The 20549-nt window shown below is 40.1% G+C and overlaps 1 protein-coding gene across 3 annotated transcripts in view; it reads left to right on the top strand.

The window, feature by feature from the left end:
- The window catches only part of LIFR (LIF receptor subunit alpha), a 54178-nt gene extending 40426 nt beyond the window's left edge, over positions 1-13752 (top strand). For all 3 annotated transcript variants that reach the window (XM_030466816.1, XM_030466817.1, XM_030466818.1), the window contains exons 14-21: positions 458-671; positions 3486-3665; positions 5088-5189; positions 6108-6275; positions 6949-7110; positions 8201-8294; positions 8848-8926; positions 9567-13752. In XM_030466816.1, the coding sequence (XP_030322676.1) occupies positions 458-671; positions 3486-3665; positions 5088-5189; positions 6108-6275; positions 6949-7110; positions 8201-8294; positions 8848-8926; positions 9567-10202 (1635 nt within the window). In that variant the 3' untranslated portion in view covers positions 10203-13752. The remainder of the gene's footprint in view (positions 1-457; positions 672-3485; positions 3666-5087; positions 5190-6107; positions 6276-6948; positions 7111-8200; positions 8295-8847; positions 8927-9566) is intronic.
- Positions 13753-20549: the final 6797 nt, after the last annotated feature.

Below are 20549 nucleotides of genomic sequence, written 5' to 3'. Positions count from 1 at the left end.
AAGGTGGCAGAATTTCAGGCTCTAGAGGTATTACTAACACTGAAATTAACTTTAACATGAGTATTTTGAGATAAAAATAATTGCTGAAATACTTGCAAAATTATTGTGGACCTACAAGAAAGCTGGGGAGGGGCTTTTTATAAAGGCATGTAGCAGTAGCACAAGGTGTAATATCTTTGAAGTGAAAGTGTTTTGATTTATATTGTATGTTGGGAAGAAATTCTTCACTGTGAGAGTGGTGAGACACTGTCACAGGTTGCAACACATGTTGTGTCCATCCTTGGAAGTGTTTAAGGCCAGGTTGGATGGGGCTTTGAGCAACTTGTCTAGGGGAAGGCCCCCATGCAGGGTATTGGAACTAGGTGATTTTTAAGGTCTCTTCCAGCACAAACCATTCCATGATTCTGTATCTTGTTTACTGCATTTTGGTTTTGATGCACTCTCTATCTGTTCATAGCCCTTAGCCCTTTCTGAAGCCAATGGAAAAATAGTGTCTCATGAAGTGTCCTGCTACATGCTAGAGACACCACTGGAGTATAAGGAAGTCACTGAACCTTCAAACAGTACAGAGATAAAACTTGGAAAAAATGACTGTGTAATTACTGTTGTAGCCAAAAACCATGCAGGTTTGTCTCCTCCTTCAAGGATAACAAGCGTGGAACTTCCAAATGGTGAGTGCTCCCAGCAGAGAGTTAAACACCTTCAAAACTTGAGGAATGCCAAAATGAGTTTGTTTATTGAAAAATAAGATGATACATACCTTCTTTGTTTGTGTTTGGTTTCTGTTGTTTCAAATGTACTGGGCTGGGAAATTTAAAAAATATTGGTGCTTTGCTTTTAGGGTAGCATCTCACCCATTAATGAGCTCTGCATAAAGGAGGGTAATAGTATGCAGTCCCTTCATCTATGTTGCACTTTTCTGGACACCTTTCAGGAACAAGAAGGATGAGTCTTCAAAGCATTAGTTCCAGATGTTTAGGGACCTCAATTTATTTCTGGATGTTCTTGTTGAGATACTGAAAAGTTTTACATGGTAAGGAGAATGAAAATAGGTTTGGAGGGATGTTGTGTGGCTTTTTAAGGGGAGAATTGTCTGTTCAACGCATGTGAGCCCTGCAGGAGGGTATTAATTGGACTGGTTGGTAAAGTGTTGGCACTGTTGTGTTAGGAGCTGGGGTTTATACAGGAGGTAGGACTTCAGCTTCCTAATTAAAACACTGCCACTCGTGCTGTGGGGTTTTGTAAAGTAAAGCAGCTGAGCCAGATAATGTTTTTTTGCTCTTATCACTGGGCTTGGAAAGAAGATAATATTGTATGTGGTTATTGAGAGTCCATGCTCCCCTGCACTGCAGGAAGACTGTAATCTTTACCCAAATCTTTACCTCTGTTCGGATCTGCTTGATGCAAGAAGGATGAATTTACACAGGAAGGCCCCTCTCTGCTTGTATGCTAGGAGTATGTATTGTGGTACTTCTCCTTCCCTGCCCACAGAACAAGGATCACATTTGCCCATATTCTAGCTCTGATGAAGCAGTGTCATCTCTCACAGGAAGAAATGTGTTTTGAGATTCACAGTTTCATAAAAAATGAGTTTGTTTCAATGCAAACATTTCTTTTGTTCTTCTCTAAAACACCATTAGCTGAAATACATTCTTTAATCTGTAAAATTAATTCTATAGGATAGTTGAATGAATGAAAATGCTTTTATGATTTTCCTTCTGCAGTGAAAGAAGGAGACTCTGGAATTCAGGGAGGTCTGTAATAACTTTGTGGTGTGGGACAGCTGATGGCAGCTGGAGCTTTGTGTTAGTTTATAGCTTTTTCTGGGATATCTGTGGTTCCCTTTGGTGTTACCCAACTTGTACTCCTTGAAGATTTGCTCCCAAGTTGGTATAGGAATTATCTGAGTCACTGACTGCAGTCATGAAAGATGACTCATTCACTGAACTGGATGACATTTCTGCCCAAACATCTTTTCTGGCTGCTTCCTGTGTACAGTCTGTAAGTGCTTTTAGTGTCCATAAGAGAGTAGTGGCTCTGAAGATTGAGATCTGCTGAGGTTTTGTGAAAACTGAAAACACAAACAAAGAGTACTCTGCCCTAATTAATTTGTCATAGCCTCTGAAAAGAGCTCTGTAGAGAGTCAGTGCATGTAATGTGGCTGCTACAGCCTTCCCTACTACAGTAGTACTGTAGTGCTAGTCATGCTTTCTGCTAGTCTAGGCTGCAGCTATAAATACACCAAAATGAGCAGTACTACCCTTGGTGAGTTTCTAGTCATCTGGCTCAGGAAATACTGGAGTGTGGTGTATTTCAGCATTTTTTAAAGTGTGTGCTCACTTTCAGTAAAAAGTCTTTTCCTGTAAATAGGAAAATTACAGGATTCTGATTAGAAATATGCTCTCTCCCAGCGTCACAGAATTGTAGTTTTGCTGGATGCATAGTGTTTTTAGAGAAGAGTGTTGAAAGGCTTCTGGAGATGAGTTGCTTTTTTGTATTGTGTGTCTTTCGTGCCATGAACAAACTAGAAAAGGATGGTACACTTAGCTGTATGTTAGGGTTATTTAAAAAGACACAGTCCTCCAACATTCACAGTGTGCCTGTGAGAGTAAGGCTTCCACAGCACTGGTTCTTAAAAACTGCCCTTGCCCTTCAGCCTTCCATAGTTTATAGCTTTAATAACATGAAATAATAGACTCAATAGGGAGCATAAATGAGAACACTGAAAAATTTAAAACTGAAACCCTGAGACTGCTTTTGCAGATCTGTCATGAGGTAACTGGTGTTGTGATGGCCTTTTGAAAACATCCCTTAGCTCGGCAGGGTCCCATCTGATGGGCAGCTGCAGAAGGAATCTGCAGGAATCAGGAGTCATTCCCAGAGCTGATCACTTCATGGGCAGCTAAACCTTTGATATTTGATAATCAGAAACAAGAAAAGCAGACTAAAGACGGAGCTGGTTTTTTGTGGGTTTTGACTTATTATTTTACCCATGGTAGACTGCAGCCTCCAGAAAGTTTACCAGAGATTTGACATTAGCATGAAAAATGGTTGTCTGTGGTCCAGCAAGTGACAGCAAGACACTCTGAAAGAAACACAAAGCAAACTGATGAAAGCGCAGCAGGAATTCATAGCTGGAGGCTCCTGCCAAATTGGTGTCAAGTCAGATTTTAACCTGACATCTGCTGTAAATCCTTACCTTGAAACAGTGCTTTTTAAGCCAGTCCTGAGCTGCAGCACTTCTCGTCATCACACTTAAGGCTGGCTGAGAGGTTTGCTGCAGGCTAGGTCTGATTTCAGTGTGCTTTAGAAAGCATAGCCGAGTGCACCGCTTCCAATTTCACAGTACCAGGAGCACGTCTCTCCTTCTTAGAAATTACTGCAGTTTATAAAACCTTTGTGCTGTGGCTGGAAGGCTTTCTTCTAGCTTGGACTAGAGATAAGTGTCTGCTCTCTGATGGATTTTTGTATCATCTTTGTTGCAGACAATGTCAAAACAGATCGGGCCGTGGCAATGGGGAATGGAATTTATATTTCTTGGAATTCCTACCCCAATATGACCTGTGGCTACATAGTAAAATGGTGTCATTCATCTGGATCTGAACCCTGTAGAGTGGACTGGCAGAAATTTCCTTCTAATACAACAGATGCAGTGATAAAGTCTGGTAAGTCAGAAATACTTTTTTGTAGGTCTTTTTCGTTGAGAGCCTGAGCAAGGGGTGGAGTTAGAGCAACACCAATGCTATATAGACTGAAGAGTGTTACATTGCTGTGTGTTTGTGTATATAAATGAGGCACATCTTGGTACTCTGTTTAATTTCCTGCACAGGCTTGCCAAATCCAAGTATCAGTCTTGGCTTAGCTGTTATCATCATATGTTTATTAACTTTTTTGAAATTATCTCTTTGAGTTACACCAAACAACTTCCTAACTCAGCCTAATGTACAATGGTTAATCTAGGGTTTGGGGTTTTGTTTGAGTTCTAAACATAAACAGTGCTGCTCAGGATAGGGGGAAAGACTAATCCGTTATTTTTACATGCAGCAGATTTCTTTAAGTGTGATCTCCATGTGTTGGCTTGCTGTCAGCAATTGAAACTTCCTGGAACAGGGCACATTCCAGGTCTCTAGATGCTGGTGGGCAGATCAGCAAAATGACACTCAGCTGTGGTAGGACCAGGAGGAGCAGAAAAAGAAAGAGAGGACCCAAAAATATGTAGGGTTTGTCTCTGCTGTCTCAAAGGGTGTATATTTGGTTTTTAGAAGAGTTTAGTACATGAATGTTTTCCTGCCTGTAGTTCTACCACTGTGTCCATGCTATTTTCATTTCTGGTGGCTAGAGCTTGCCTCTGCTTAGGAGACAATCCTGTGTCTGTCCACCAATGCACTGCCCTACTCTACTCCCATCCTCCTCCCTGGGGTACTTCTTGCAGCACCTTCTGGGAGTTCCCAGCTGCGAGGGCTGGCTCAAGCAGGCATATTCACCTCTGTGCTTAGTCCTTCTTGGAGAATCTCTCAAGCTGGACTTGAGCTCTTGCAAAACTAACCAGACTTCTGTAAAATTTTACAATGGCATCTTGTTTAGAAAAAATTCTTTACAGTAGTGTACCTCTCCTTGAGGAAATCCCATAAAGTAAATTATTTATACATCATAGTATCAAACAACAGACATGTGAAGTGCAAAATTTTATTACTGTCTGTGTTTTCTACAGATAGTTCAGCATTTGTATTTCTGAGGAGAAGGCAAGATCTACATGACTGCTGGGGGAGGAAGGGGAGGGAACTGTTTCTGGTAACTTCAGTTTCTATTTCCCCATGGAAGGAGAAACTTATGCAATTTGAGTAGCTTGCTTTGAATGCTGTTTGTTTAGAATTAAAATTTCTTTTGGAGCTGGGTTTGCTTACTTCTTCTAAACCCTATCTGATGGCATAGTTATAAAGGAATTACAAGTAAGGATAGTATTTATTCCTCACATTGTGGCCTAAGACTGTAATTTTTTACTACATGTTTATGTAAGTATTCATCATGGGAAAGCTAGAACCATCATTTTTATAAGTGAAATATTTTAAACTGATTTTTTTTTCCAGCTCTATTCAGACCTGGTGTGAGATACAACTTTTCACTATATGGCTGCAAATCCAGTGGATATCAGTTACTGAAAAACATAGCTGGGTATATGAAAGAGCTGCGTAAGTGAACTTTATCATTCAGGATCTTTACAAAGTGAATTTTAACTCTTACCTATTTTTAACTCAGTGCTGGCAGAATAACACTGAGATCAGAATCCCTGTGCAATACTACTGATTTGTTCTGACTTCTGCTTGTTGTCTGGATAGAACTATAAAACAGTTCTCCAGCACGATCCAATTCGCACCATGTAATAATTCTGTGTTCTCCAGCTGTGTGTGGAAAACAGTGTCACAGGAGTTTTCTCTGGAGACAGTAGTCTTCAGAATGGGAGATACAGGCATCATTTGAACCACAGGGGTGTGGGGCACTTCTGTAGGAAAGAAAGCAACTTTTTGATTCATCAAGTCAGAGTAAACTTCTGAGCACATTTGGTACAGATCAGCACCTGGTCAAAGGACTTCTTTGACCAGAACTAGATCCTAGAGTACAAGCCACTTTGAGAATTGCACTTAGTTCCCTTCCATACCAACCCTGCCTGGGTAACTGCAGTTTGTTCTGGGGCTGAACTCTGCTTACCTGGAGATAGATTAGTTTTTAAGTGCTTCCTGTTCCCAGGAATCTGCACATGCCTTTAACCTCTTAACATCCCAACTGTATTGTATTCTAACTACAGGACCTCTTCACTTTGAAGTTTAATACATGTTCTGCAAAATAGTTTGCTTGGGGAACTGAGCTTCTGACATAATCTGAGCCCTTGGATATCCTGTTGTTTATTGCATTGCTAAGGTTGAAGGTGTGGTGAAGGCAATTTTACCAGAAACTCAACTTTCAGTCATTTGTATCTGTAAAAATCCTGAACGGTTTTCCAGAAGTTTTTTCCATCTGTGTTCTTAATGTATTCAGGAAAAAAATGAGAATGCTAGCCCTGAAATAAAGCTGATAAAACACTTTTCTTTCCTTTGTAATTCTCCCAACAGCTCCAAAACGTGCACCAAATTTTACTGTAGAAGAAACTTCTTCAGATTCCATATTGGTGAAGTGGGAAGACATACCTATTGAGGATTGTCAGGGGTTTTTAGAGGGATATCGGCTTTCCTTTGCAAAAGGTGAAAAAGATGCTTTAAAGCCTAGGCTTTCAGAATCAGGTAAATAGAATCAATAGATTTCAATTTCCTTGCATAAGCTTGGTGTTTTTATTATTTTTATCTTCCTTAATAATTTAATTCCACTGGAAAAAAAAAAAAATTTAAAAAAAAAAAAAAAAAAAGAGAGATGCTTTTATCATTACTCGTTTGCATTACTCATTGGTGTAGTTGGCCCCTAATGTTTCACAAAGGCACTTGAAATAATCAGCTCCTTCTGTGGTTAGCACAGTTTTTTTTAGTATAAGGCATAATTCAGAGAAAACCCTGCCTCACTGAGGCTGCTACGATATTCAGTGACTTAAGTTGCAATGTGACACACTGCCTGTGTCCATATACACTTGGTAGATGAGACATGGGGGAAGTTACATAGCTGCAGTTAAATAAGTGTTCCAGTTCTTCCGATATCCATCTTGTAATGCATTCTCTGTACAGAACTGAAGCTCTGACTCGCCTTAACGAAAGAGGACAAACAGGAGTGTCAGAAATTAATTTGCTGTTTGTGTTGTGTAGACAAGCAGCACTGCTAGGATTCCATGTTTCAGATTTCCTTTGCATACAGTTCTTGAGGTTTCGAATGCTGACTTCAAGAAGGAGTTGCTAAAGCTGATGCTATCTTTGTGGATGAATCCTTTCTTACAAGGTTATGCTTTTCTTACTGCTTCCAAATAAACAGGGAATCCAGAACTCAAGGTTAAGAATATCACTGATTTGTCCAAGAAGTCTTTGAAAATACTTGATCTTCAAGGAAAAACAAGCTACCAGCTGGACCTACAAGCCTATACTGCTGGTGGGTTGAGCCCTCCAAACAGCCTCTATGTGGTGACAAAGGAAGACTGTAAGTTGAATATCCCTTCAGTTGTCTTCAGCATAGGGACTGTACAATTTACATAAAGCTGAGTTTATTTTGTTGTGGGGTTTTTTTTGTTTGTTTTTTATGGTCCCCTTAGATGTTTGGGTCTACAATCCCAAATATATGTTTTATGAAGTTCATTATTTTTAAATAAAAAAATTAGTACAGTTGAGAGCAAGGAGAAGATGCTTTCCTATTAGAGTTACCTTGTAGTCCATAGTGAAATGTGCAGAAAAAATTACTTCTAAACTGGTACTAAATATGATGGAGTCTGGCCTCACTCTTCTCAAGCAGCTAGCTGTTTTTGTCACGTTTCCCATGATGAATATCTGCTAATACATGGTGGGAAGAAAGACATTGTGGAAATACTTACCAGTTTCAGAATTATAAACAGATGCCTCTCTGCTTTGAGTTCAGTTTTATCCATCCCCTGACAGAAGCAAACCCAGAAAAACAGTTAAAAAAAAACCAAAAAAATTGACTTTGAGGAATGAGGGGGGAAAAAAAAGAAAGAAAGAAAAAACCCTCCAATATTTCCAGTATTTCCTATGAAAGACTAAGCACTGGGGTGCAAGAAAAATACACAGAAACATCAAGCTTGAGGCAGTTAAAATCAGTGGGGGGAGGCAGTCGGAGTATGTCAGAGCTAAACCCTGGGGATTAGGAGCATTGTAAACCCTGTAAAAGTCTGTTCAGTTTGTACAATGAGTTGTTGGCCCATATGAGCCCTTACCAAAGGCTGGCTCAAGTAACATGCAAGTGTAGTTCCAGTGCTTACTGAGAAAAGAACTACAGTGAGGAGGTCTTGTGTTGCACATGTAGCCTTTCACAGCCATGCAGTCAGAGAGAAGTATCTGCTGATTTCCATAGTTACCTCTGAATGAGCAGGTTTTTGGGTGCACTTGTGTCCTTCTGGCAAAGGGGAAGTGTATGGTGCAGGTCACGGTTTAAGATGACTGTGACATGCATCTGGTGAAATGGTCTCTAACTTGTGGGACTGTTAGAAAAGGCATAAAACAAACTAGTAACTTTGGATATGTATTTACTGTCTTTTCTGTTTTCTTTTGTCCCCCAGCTGTAGGATTAATCATTGCAATTCTCATCCCTGTGGCAGTGGTTGTACTGCTTGGAGTGATGGCCAGCATCTTCTGCTACCGAAAGAGGGAATGGTAAATGCCTGCATTCAGTTCTGATCTCTTCCTGGATATATTTGCTTCTATGCTAGAATTTTCCATGAGTTTAGTTACTCGTTTTCTTCAATTACATAGAAGTACCAGTAGGCTTTGTTTAAAGGTAGGTGGCAAAAACATGTTGTAGAAGGTGAGGGAAAAATTGAGCTGCAGAGAGTTCAGAGTGAGGAGTGCAAAACAGTTTTGCAGGAGCCTGAGTCTCAGTGAGCACAAATTATAAATAGTTACCAAATAGAAATAAACTGGCAATGTACTATGATTTGAGAGTCATTCACAAACACTCAGGTAGACGTCTCATCTTCAACTTTTTGTAAACGTGGCATATCATATTCCCCAGTTTCAAATAAATTTTTAAAAAGCCTTGCTGTTTGTTCCATTAAATACTCAGGGAAATTGTAACACACTAAATCTTTATGCCAGATGTCTTCAGCATTCTGAATTAAAGGGAAATGTCCTGACTCCTTTTGTGTATTCAAAATCTGCTTTCAGGGCTTCCTAACTTTTAAAAATTTGCTTTTTTTCCTTCTTAAAGGATTAAAGAAACATTTTATCCAGAGATTCCAAATCCTGAGAACAGTAAAGCACTGCAGTTTCAGAAGAACATTTGTGAGGTAACTCATTTTAAATCTAGTACTTTGAATTTTTAAATAGTATTGCAAGCAAGGAGTTCTTTTGCAAACTTTGAATCTTCTGCTTCAACTGTAGAAGGAAATCCGAGGCTGGAGGCAACAGGACAAGTTACTGAATAACTGTTGTCAGGTGCTAAGCTTTCTTGTTCAAGTAAAAATTTGTAAAATTTGACCTAGGAGATGACTGCTGCATTTCTTTCCTCCAGAACTAATGGGAAGTGTCATTAGATGATAACCATGAAGGAGTAACGTATCCACCCTCATCAAAGTGTTAGAAGAAGTAGAAGGTGTGGATCTGTATAAATTCCCCCAGCCTTCTGCTTGCCATGATGGCTGAACCTGGGCATAGCGTTTAAGTAACTTTCTGGAATAGGTTATACAAAGCCAGGACTTGGGGAAAGAGTTCTCTGCAGTATCTGGAGTCTCTTTAAGATGTCTAAAATACTTTTAACATTAACAGAAATATGTGATGAGCCAGCAAATTAGAACTAATTTTTTACTAATAGTAGTGTGATGAGTGCAAGCCACCAGCCAACACACTCATTTAATTTGTACAAGTTGTTGCTTTCAGGGTTTCCAGGTCTTGCACTTACTTACTCTTTTCTCCCTTTTCTCGCTTCAGGGGAATAAGGCACTTAAAACACTGGAAATGAATCCCTGCACACCCAATAGTGTTGAAGTGGTGGAAACACAGTCTGCAGCTCCCAAGATTGAAGACACAGAGATGATGTCCCCAGCAGCAGACACCACTGTGCTTACAGATGGCTCTGACTCAGAAACGGAGAACCACGTAGTTGTGTCCTACTGCCCCCCTATCATTGAAGAGGAGATCTCAAATACCCCTATGGATGAATCTGTGGGGTCATCTCAGGTGGTTTACATTGACATCCAGTCAATGTATCAGCCTCAAATTAAACCAGAGGAGGAACGAGAAATAGACTTAGTGACTACAGCAGGCTATAAGCCACAAATGCAGCTGCCTATCAGTGCTCTGAAAATGGAGAGTCGCTCACCTGCAGAGGAAGAATTGGATAAAAGTGCAGGTTACAGACCTCAAGCAAACACTAACACCTGGAACATGGACACTCCAGACTCTCCTGGCTCTGTTGAAAGCAACAATGAAAATGCATCTTTTGGGAGCCCATGTTCTATTAATTCCCGACAGTTTCTGCTTCCCCCAAAAGATGAAGACTCTCCTAAACCCAGTAACATAGGGTGGTCCTTCACACACTTTTTCCAGAACAAACCAAATGATTAACAGTGAGTCCTTGTTGCACCTGAACCTGCCTTCCTATTAAGAATAAATAAGAATAAGCTCTTATTCCAGGTGTTTTAAACAAAGGAAGAAGAAAAGTACAGAAGGCATGAATTATTCTTGGAGACAGTCAGCAGAGGTTCTAATGAGCTGAATGTTAACCTTTAAATTAGTGGAAGTGTTGATGTTCCATTTTAATAGAGGCCAAGAGGCCAACATCATAGCAATTTAGTTATTACTCTAGTAAAATATATTTGATATAAAGGACATTGAGTTTAGAGCTCCTTATAATCATAGTAAAAGAACTCTGCCTTCCTTCACATAGTACTCCAAGATTAATGTGGTCTCATGCAACTTAACTTGGAAAGACAGCTTCGCTTTGCTGTAGTTGTTCTCAAATGTGCAAACTCAAATGATATAGTCCAAACAGGTTTCCTTACTGAAGGTTTTGTTTATCACTAAACCTCAGCCTAACACATGGAAACGATGTGGCTGGAAACTTGAGATCTTTTATCTAGTTATAAATAAGAAGTTAGAGGGCTTTTTTTTTTTTTTTTCTCCCTTACAGAAGGGTATTGTCACTGTTTAACATTTCTGAAGCAATGACCATTCAAATCTTTTGCTTTTTAACTAGACACTAGTTTCTGTACCTACTGTATAATGTTTATTCAATGTTTGACTCAGGGGTACAAACTTGGGGAAAAAAGTGTGACACTGATTTAAACCTCAACAAGAACTGCAAAAAGCTTAATTTTTTTTAATTATTGTTATTTTAAAAAACTTAAAATGCTCTAATGGTCTATTTTTTCTATCCTTTGATTATGGAGGTAATCTTTCCTAATGTATTGCACTAATGCATTTTTGTATATTTCATAGCTTTAGCTTCAGCTCTTCTTCTTCAAAGTGGTACAGTACTCCATTCACCCCCAGTGTTTGGCAGTCTTTGCACTATACAGTAATGTAAGCCTAGGGGAAATCTCTGTCTACTAGCATTAGCTATCCAGGCATATCCTGGCATGTGAAATTAGAGTAGTAGTACTATCTCCTTGTGAACAAATAGCTCTTTGAATGGTATTAGCTTTGCCCTCTGGCTGTTCTCCAGTGTCTACCCAACAAGACCTTCTGTACAACTCCTACCGTGGAGTAGAAGGGGGGATTTCTCTAGTGGCACAGGGAAACCCAAGGAGGTTTTAGTGCCTCTAATTCTACCTCTCCTTTACCAGATATGTAATGGAAAGGAAGCATAAATGATGTACATTTGTGTGCTTAAATGGAGTATTCAGAACAATTGTCTTTGAAAATGCTTGTTTTTAAATATGCATCTCTAGGCAGCTTTAATTGTAACATTTCACTGTGTAAACTTCAGACTGCGGCACAGGAATTTCACTAGTTTACAGGAGCAAGTGCTTTCTAATTTACCTGTTCCTTAATGTAAAACAGTGGCCAGAGGCCAGGTGTTTAAGGGTATTGATCAAAAATGGTCTCCATGAAGTCCTAATTGCATCTTTTTTTCTTTTTTTTTCTTTTTTTTTTTAAGAGCTCAGTTTCCTTAGCTAGTATGTGGGTTTTTTTGGATAAATAAGATAGGTAGACCAGTTTTCAAAGCAAGATCGCAAAACCCATAAGGAGTTGTGGACAACCCACAGCTCCATAAGGTCTAAGCTAGTAGTGTTACAACTAGAAGAAGAGGAGGGTATCTAGCTTAACAGACATCTCTTCTCCAACCATGTGATCTGGGCATCCAAATAAAGCCAATCATTAGGTTAACCCTGATTGCAGCAGGGAATGGTGCAGTTTCAGATACTGGTATATTTCTGCCATCTCCACTGAACAAAAATGCAGAGGGATTTCAAAATTGACAAAACGGCAAAACACTAAATAACATCTAAATTATCACTGGTGACAACTGCCTGTATGTGCCTTCTAGAAGAGTGAAATGTGAAGACAGTAAAAATAGATCTGTCTGCAGATCTGACAGTGCAAGCTGTATCTGAAAGAAGAGAAGGTACAGACTGGATTCTGCTTTTGAGGTTGAATCTGGGAATTAGTAGAACTGTGAGTGAGTGAAAAGACAGACAGTGGAAAGAGATTGTGTCCATATGTCATTAGACATCACTGTAAGATAAAGTTTCATGCCTAATTTGTTACTGCTTATTATTCAGAACATTAATACATGAAAGGAGGCAGTTCTGCCTTTGTGCTTAGTATTTGGGAGGCGGCTGTATCCTAATAGTAACAATCTTTTCTCATAATATCTCTTTTAGAGCAGCTTTCTTTTCACTAATGCAGATTTGGCTTAATGTGTTTATCTCCTAAGATGAATTTTTAGGTTGTGCTGCAATATGCTTTTAATTGAAAGCAGAAGAGGTCAAGGACAGAGTGTATGGTTAGCGCTTTGGATTTTTTATGGAGCAGTTTCTCAGTGCAGAGGACCAATCATTATATTAGGGTGATCCAAACAAAAGCAAAACAAAACAAAAAAACAACAACAAACACCTCTGTAGTGGAACAGGGCATTGTGAAGAGTAACAGTGCTTTCATGTGGCTGTGTATTATAAGAAAGCAAACCTAAGTTTGAGAGTACTAGCAATTTTTAATTTGCATGCTGGAAGCCAGGGCAGCTGTAGACAATATACAGGGCTCGTAGGCAGCATCCTAACACCCTTTGCAGTGCTCCTGCAGTAAATCACATAAACACAACCAGCACATACTCAGGTTTTCCTTTGTGCTGCTCTTCCTGTACAGTAAAGGCAACAGCATTACAAATTGTTTAATTTCTTAGTGAATAGGTAGGGGAAAGTACCATAAATACAGGGACTGTTGATACTATCAAAGCACTCTCATCTAGTCATCCACCTCTCTTGTTTTTTTAAACTTTGACTATAGATTTTATTTGACTGGTGTTCTGACTTCCAAGGTGCAAGACAGAAGAGTTCTATCAATAGCAATGGCTTACTATTCACCTTATTTTCTATGAGCAGCATGATAGTGGGGCCAGTGAGGGAGAGACGTGGGCTTTTGCCACATATGGAGCATTGCTTACTGTCGGTAATGGTTACAATGGGGTAAGCAATTTCCATTCCAGCCCTATAAAGCTCAGCTGCTCCACCCCTGAGGTTTCCCTTGAGCCTAGTCAGCCCTGGCAGTGAGGACTTCTTCCAAATGCCTATCTAAAACCTCCGGCAGCAAATCCAGATACCAGGTATGTAGTGAGATGTGCTAGTTAAGTGATCTTGTGAGGAAACTCCTAGGTGCATGGAGCAGCAGCAAGGAGGAGCTGACAAGGACTGCCAGGGAATGGACTTGCTTTCTGAGCCCAAGTGCCATGTTACCAGTGGACCATCTTGATAACAATTGTAAGATTAAAACTTAGGGCTTCACAGGGGATCAGACTTCTTATTGTCGTGCCTTCAGGCTTCCTAGTGAGCCTCTTCAGTCAGGAAGAAACTCTTCAGTTTAGGAAACTTAGAGTACATAATTTTCTGAAAGATTTTATCCCTTAATGGAATACCTATTTTATTTTACTCCTTTTGTCTTTTTGCTTTTTTTTTTTTTTCCTATTTTTCTAGAAGAACAGAAAGTTCAGCTTTGAAAAAAAAACCAACCAAACAACAAACAAAAACAAGCGACTTCCAGAAGGGATATGGCCAGAAGGGATTGTGTCCAAAACACTGCTACTCTTAACTCAGTGCTTCAGTCCACCTGTTGTATCAGTGTTCAGTGGTGTAGGGTATTAATGCCGAGCAATTTCTTTCTGACACAGATCACCAGTGTTGCTGCTTTTATATTTTTGAGCCATGCCTGTCATATGTGACAATTTGGGGCTTGTAATGGGTTTTTGTGTTGTTCACTGTATGCATGGAACATCTGTCACTTTTGATGTAACATTGTGTGCTCTCCCATTTGACACATTTGTTTTTTTATTGTTCTGTCATGCAGGGGTATATGGTGTCTTGATTTTGTATGTTAAATTTTGGGGTGGTAGATATACCTCATAGAACTGCTAGTTAAAATACTGACAAAATAGTAAGCTAATATTACAGGCAGGCAGACAGACAGTGAATTACCTCCCCTGCTATGCAGTGGCTGCATATGCAGACTTAGGACCTAATGACTGACATTTGCTTAGGTAGCTGTCTTTTTTTTATATGTAGTGGTTGCTTTCATGAGTAAAAAATTTCCAAGGGGAACCAGTAACCATCTTGGCTTTCATGGCACAATAGCCAAATGCACCCTCTTTCTTCGTCTTCCACTTATGTGGGTGACCAGAACTTTCCACTGGTGGGAACATGGCAGCAGCAAGCTGCTGCTTACCTTCAGTATTAGGCTGCTCTGAAGAGGCATGTCCAAGCCCCTTTTTTTTTGTTTTGTTTTGTTTTGTTTTGTTTGTTTCTTGTCATCCTCCAGGACATTCACTTGAATGTGAATAATCGCAAAAGTGAGGGCAGTTGGCTGCATTGGAGAGGGAAAGTGTTTAGACTTCATTCTGATGAGACAAAGAGAAATTATGTTCTAATTTTAGATAAATATTGCTTTGTAAGTAGAATATTTGTGTACCTGCAAGTAGATAGAAATATAATAAAAGAATTTAAAATACATAGGAAAAAATGTAACACTTAAAGAATCAGATTGCTAACAAGGCTCCATCTACTATAAATCTATCAAGAGTTTTCCATGTAAATAGTATCTTCTGTTCCACCACAGACTTTGATGAATACTTCAGTGCAAATGGCATTAATACGTTTGACACTTAAGAAAGGACCTAGTCACGTCACTTACGTGGGTATGTGTTTACATCATTATGTAGCTAGGTGCATATTGCTGAGGAAGAAGGCTTGAAGTTCCCACAGAAATTTCATCAGAGCCCTGTACTTGAATATCAGCCTTCTGAGATGCAGTTTTGTCTGGAGGAAACAGCTGCCATCTGTTCTCTTCTCAACACACTACGTAGAGTTTGTGCTGCTGTGCATTAAGGGGTGCCCCATGTGGCTGATGCTCAGAGTTGCTGACAGCAGTTGGGAAGATTTGGTGTTGGCTTTTTCTTTGTCTTTTTCTTAGCAAGCCTGGAAATGCAGTCCCAGGCCCCAAATGCCAGACATAAACTCAGAAATTTTGGAGTGCCTCATCCTTAGGCCTGTCCTTAATTTTTAAATATCTCCTTAGAAGCTGGAAAACAGTTTCTTCTAAACAATTTTTTTTCCTCTCCTCCACCATTTATATAACTCTGGATTTTCCCCAGTGTTTCTAAGATAGCCAGTGTTTATTTCCTTCTTGCATGTTATGCAAACAAATCTCAGATGATATTGGCAGGGCTTCCTTAACTTTGCAAGTTGTCCCAGGGTGCATAACAATACTTTATCCCCACAAAAACCTCTGTTAAATCCTTCTGTTTTCACATCAAAGAAGTCTCCAGAGAACTTGTGTTTTGGAGGGCAGGGCCTCAGCAAATCAATGCAGGTGAGCTCCATGTGAGGATGGGGTTAATTCCTCTCCAGTCTCACTCTCTCCTTGTGCCAGCGCTGCCCAGGTGACTGATGCAGCAGAGCTGATGTTATCCTTATTTCTTTGTTGTGATACTAAATGGAATCACCAGATAGGCTTTTGGACAGTTCTAAATCTGTACTTTGATTGTTTTTACATCAAAGCAAGCTCCAGTGGAAGTGTACGCACAATTTCCACAAGAAGGTTCAGTGCCTTTGCAGCATATTTGGCCTCCTGTTGTGCAAAATGTCCTGAGTGAAACTTACCCAGGGAGAAAGAAAAAAGATGAAATGTGCTCATTTTCATTATTTGGGCTAAGAAAAATTTGAAAAAGAAATAGCTCAAGCAAGGCAAAGTAAAATAGAAACTTAAGGTCTCACACTGTTCAGTAGTAACACAATAAAAAGAGCATCCCTAAACAACAATTTGTCAGTGTTTCCTTATTTTGATTCAATAATGGCTTAGTATGAACATTTTATATTTCATGGCATGTCCAAAACATTTGTAAAGCAGGGGATAGAAAAATGAGAAGAATACCAAACAAACTCGAAGTCTGAAATACTGCTCAAAGTTAATAGTAATTTGAACTTGGATCCTGGTGTGGCACATTAAACATCAGAGCTGGTGGAGTCATACAGGTCACCTGAACAAAAAAGTTGTACTCCAATGCTGTAACTTTTAAAATACATACTGTGAACAGGTTCAATGTTTTTTTAGCTCTTTTTATACCATATTTTTTACAGCGTAAGGAATATGTTTAGCTATGTTTTTATGTTTTGTTTTTACAAAGATTTTAATGGACTTTTGTTTAATACTAGTGAAAACATTATTTGCCAATTTGAAATACTCAATAGAATTAATTCTGAGAATAAATAGAAAAATCAAGCTTACAGTCTTCCTAACACACTAAATCTAATCAGTCATTTAACATGTTTCTTTTGCTGAATGATTCTGTAGCTTTCCAGCTTCCAAATCTGCTATTGACAAAATACTTTGTTCACAATTTAAGCAAAATCATCACAAAGCACTTTAATGAAGTTGTAGCATACCAAATAAAATACTGATTCAACAGAGTGTATCACCATGAAAATTTATTAGGTAAGCAGTTAAATAAATGCATGCTTTTGGAAGCATGGGATCATTTTGGGGATATAATATTCCAGTATGGCAGATGACATTTAATACTAACCTAAGACTAAGATACAAACTTCGCATATGTTTTAAACCTAGTTTGCTTCGCTGTTGTAACTCCTGTTATATTGCTTGGGTGTCTAAAAATACGCATGTATTTAACAATTTTACCTTAGTATTGCCATGGAATTTAATAAATATATTTTCTTACACTCTTAAATGTTTTGATAGTCCTTGCTTGCATGTTTATTTTTAAGAGTTGAATTCTGCTCATGCTCCAATACAGAGTTATTCTAGTTTTGTGCCAGAGTAAATAACCTCAAGATCTGGCAAGCACAGCTCAGACTTCATGATCAGCAGCACGGGTAGCAGTGCAGATGCTCTCTGAGCAGTGTCTCCTGAGTTCAGCATGCTGGAGTGCAGATGTCCATGTTTCACTGAAGCCCTCCTGTTCCTACTATGCAGTGTGATGGCAGGAAGGCCAGGTGACTTACCCATGTCCTTCTCAGCTTATGACTCTAACGCATCTTGGGGTTTGGTGCCCCTCTAGGCTTTTGGTGAGAGTTGCAAGTGTGCAGAGACAGAGTCTCTCCACGTGGAGAGGTATGCATGGGGGACATACCTGTTCCAGGATGAAAGACAGAGCCACAGGAAGAGGGACCTTATGCTGAACACCATGGGATTGGTTTGAGCAAGATAGGACACTATCTTAGAGTGTTTTAGTGGAATAGAGATGATCAGCTTCTGTTGTGGCTATAACGTGGGCTTTCTGTTTGAGGCTATTTTCGTCACAGTATTCACCTAGCCACAGCCCAGGAATTTGGTGGCTCATCTAACCAGTGTCTGAACTTGTGAGTGATACACAGGCTTAGAAGTGTGCAGACAGAGAGGTGCCACATCACAGCACTGTCACATGAAGCCAGCATGACATGGTGACACTATGCTCTCTGCATCACTTGGGAAGCAGTCTCAAAAGTCAGGGAGTCAATTCCTTGTGTTGCAAGAGCAAATTGGTGCAACTTAGTTACTGGTGCAACTGTAATTATCAAAAGTAATCAGGATGTGTGAGCTCCACTGAACACTGAGGAGATGTGGGATCAAGGGTACTCAGTCCTTTAAGCAGGACCGAAAAGTACTGCTCTGAAAACACTGAAGACTGTAGAACTAAGGAAATATGGCTTCAGCTGTTCCAAAGGTGAAATGCTACAGCTGCACTCTCAAGCCCTTCAATTTCTTTGACCAGTGCAGAAATACCAGGAATGAGTTCAAGACAGGTCTCAATTGCATCATCTGGGCCTCAGGTCTAGAAGACATAAAAGGATTATAATTTTGCAATATCATATGAAGATACTGCATATTGTTCAGGTATGACTTATTGAAATCTTGGCAAGCCCTGTTGGGTTTGGCATTTAAAACAGCTCAGGGGTATCTGGGGTTCACTATCCATTAGACCAGAGGTACCCACACAACAGCAGCACCAAGAGGAACACAGAAGCAGCATGTTTCTCCACAGGGACAGAGCTGTGCCACACTGCACCATAGCGGGTGCAGAGGTGGGTCTGGCCTCTCAGCATCCCCTCTGCCCCTGCCTGGGTGCAGGATGCTGGGCTGCAGCCTAGGCACAGGGTGTGCAACCCTGTGCCTATCCACCCTGAGGCAATTTGAGGCATTCTAGTCATGAAACCAATGCAGGGATCAGTTACTGATGGTATTCAGCCATGTCACATTTGCAAAATACAGCCAGTACAGATCATAGAACTGTTTTTGTTAGAAAGGACCGTGAAGATCATGGAGTCCAGCCATTAACCTAGCACCGACAAGTCCACACTAAATCATGTACCTAAGGACCACTTCTGGAAGTCTTAAATACCTCCAAGGATGGTGATTCAACCACTTCCCTGGGTAGCCTGTTGCAGTGCTCGACAATCCTTTCAGTGAAGAAAATCTGAATAGCCAATCTAAATTTCCTTTAGTGCAACTTGAGGCCACTTCTCTTGTTCTATCACTTGCTAGGTGGGAAAAGAGACTGACACCTATCTCACTACAACCTCTTTTTGGGTAGTTGTAGAAAGCGACAAGTCTTCCCCTCAGCCTTCTTTCCTCCAGGCTAAATAACCCCAGTTCTCTCAGTCAGTCTTTGTAAGGCTTGTGCTCTAGACCCTTCTTCAGCTCTTGAGGTACACTACAGCACCTCAATGTCTCTCTTGGGGTGAGAGGCTGAAAATTGTATATAGTATTCACAGTGTAGCATCACTTTCTGCAAGGAGGGAGATTCCACAACCTCTCTGGAAAACCTGTCCTCAGTCATCCTCACAGTAAAAAGGTGTTTCCTGGTGTTCAGAGAGAGTCTCCTGTGCTTCTATTTTTGCCCATACATTGCAAAAATCCCCACAAGCTTCTTGACTTAAGACTTGTGCTCTACACCAGCCTACATCAGGTTATTTGCCCTTTTGAGTTCATTGCCTAAACTCTTCATCAGCTTTGCTGTGCTTCTTTGGATGAAATACTCCAACCCAGTTGTGAGTTGGAGCTTCTCATTTTGGGTGCATTTAGGAGATACCTGGAAATTACAATTACAGACACTTCCACAAAGTAATTAAAATCACACTCTTGGGTTCACATCGTGTCATGGCCATTGAAAGGCAGTAATTGTGCCACAAAAATCACAGCAACTGACTTCAATTTTTTTGCAGTGTTGGAGTGCATGGACTGCTCCATTTTTTACCATCAGAATAAGGATGTGGAGAGGGTCTTGAACCCTCAGTGTTTCCTGGCTTTGTTACAGCATACATCCTTATCTTTTGCTTGGCTCCTCCTGTGCTGTCAACAAAGGCTTCTCCTAATGCAAAACTGATTGTAGCATTAACACTCAGCATTTCTCCATATTTTCAACTGCAAAAAATTATTGTCGTTTCATTAACATATGTTCAGCATCCCTATGTAGGAGGCATTTTTTAGAGCTCAAAAAAAAACCAAACTGTGTTTTGACAAGAGCACTTGGAAGTTCAAATAAAATCTGCCTAAACATGATGATGATGAATTGCTGACACAGACCTGTTAGAGTGAGTCCAGAGGAGGGCCATAAATATGATCACAGAACTGGAGCCCCCTTCTTCTATGAAGACAGGCTGAGAGAGCTGGGGTTGTTCAGCCTGGAGAAGGGAAGGCTCCAGGGAGACCTTACAGCAGCCTTCCAGTATTTGAAGGGGCTACAGGAAGTCTAGGGGGGGACTTTTTACAGGGGCATGGAGTGATAGGGCAAAGGGTAATGGCTTTGAATTGGAGAGGGCAGATTTAAGTTAGACTTTAGGAAGAAATCCTTTAGTGTGAGATTGGTGAGACATTGGCACAGGGTGCCCAGAGGAGTTGTCCCATCCCTGGAAGTGTTAAGAGCCAGGCAGGATGGAGCTTTGACCAGCCTTGTCTAGTGAGAGGTGTCCTTGCCCATGCAAGGTGGACACAACTAGATGATCTTTAAGGTCTTTTCCATCCCAAACCATTCTGTGATTCTCTGATTCTCTGATTTCATTTCTGAATTCTGCTTTCTTTATATCAACATTGAAAGCTGTGACAAGGAAAAAAAAATAAAAGCAAGAGATATTGTAAAGACAGTAGTAAATACTTCTCTTTAGTAGTCTTCAAAAGACAGGAAAATTAAGGAAAATTCTACTGGGGTGACAAAATTCACCATGTATGCTACTGCTACTAGAAACTATATGAGTCTACAAACCAACCAAC

This window comes from Calypte anna, chromosome Z (genome assembly GCF_003957555.1).
Source record: "Calypte anna isolate BGI_N300 chromosome Z, bCalAnn1_v1.p, whole genome shotgun sequence".
Classification (NCBI taxonomy): domain Eukaryota; kingdom Metazoa; phylum Chordata; class Aves; order Apodiformes; family Trochilidae; genus Calypte; species Calypte anna.
Note: the sequence above shows the minus strand (reverse complement) of the source record. Positions and strands in the feature narration are given on the sequence as shown.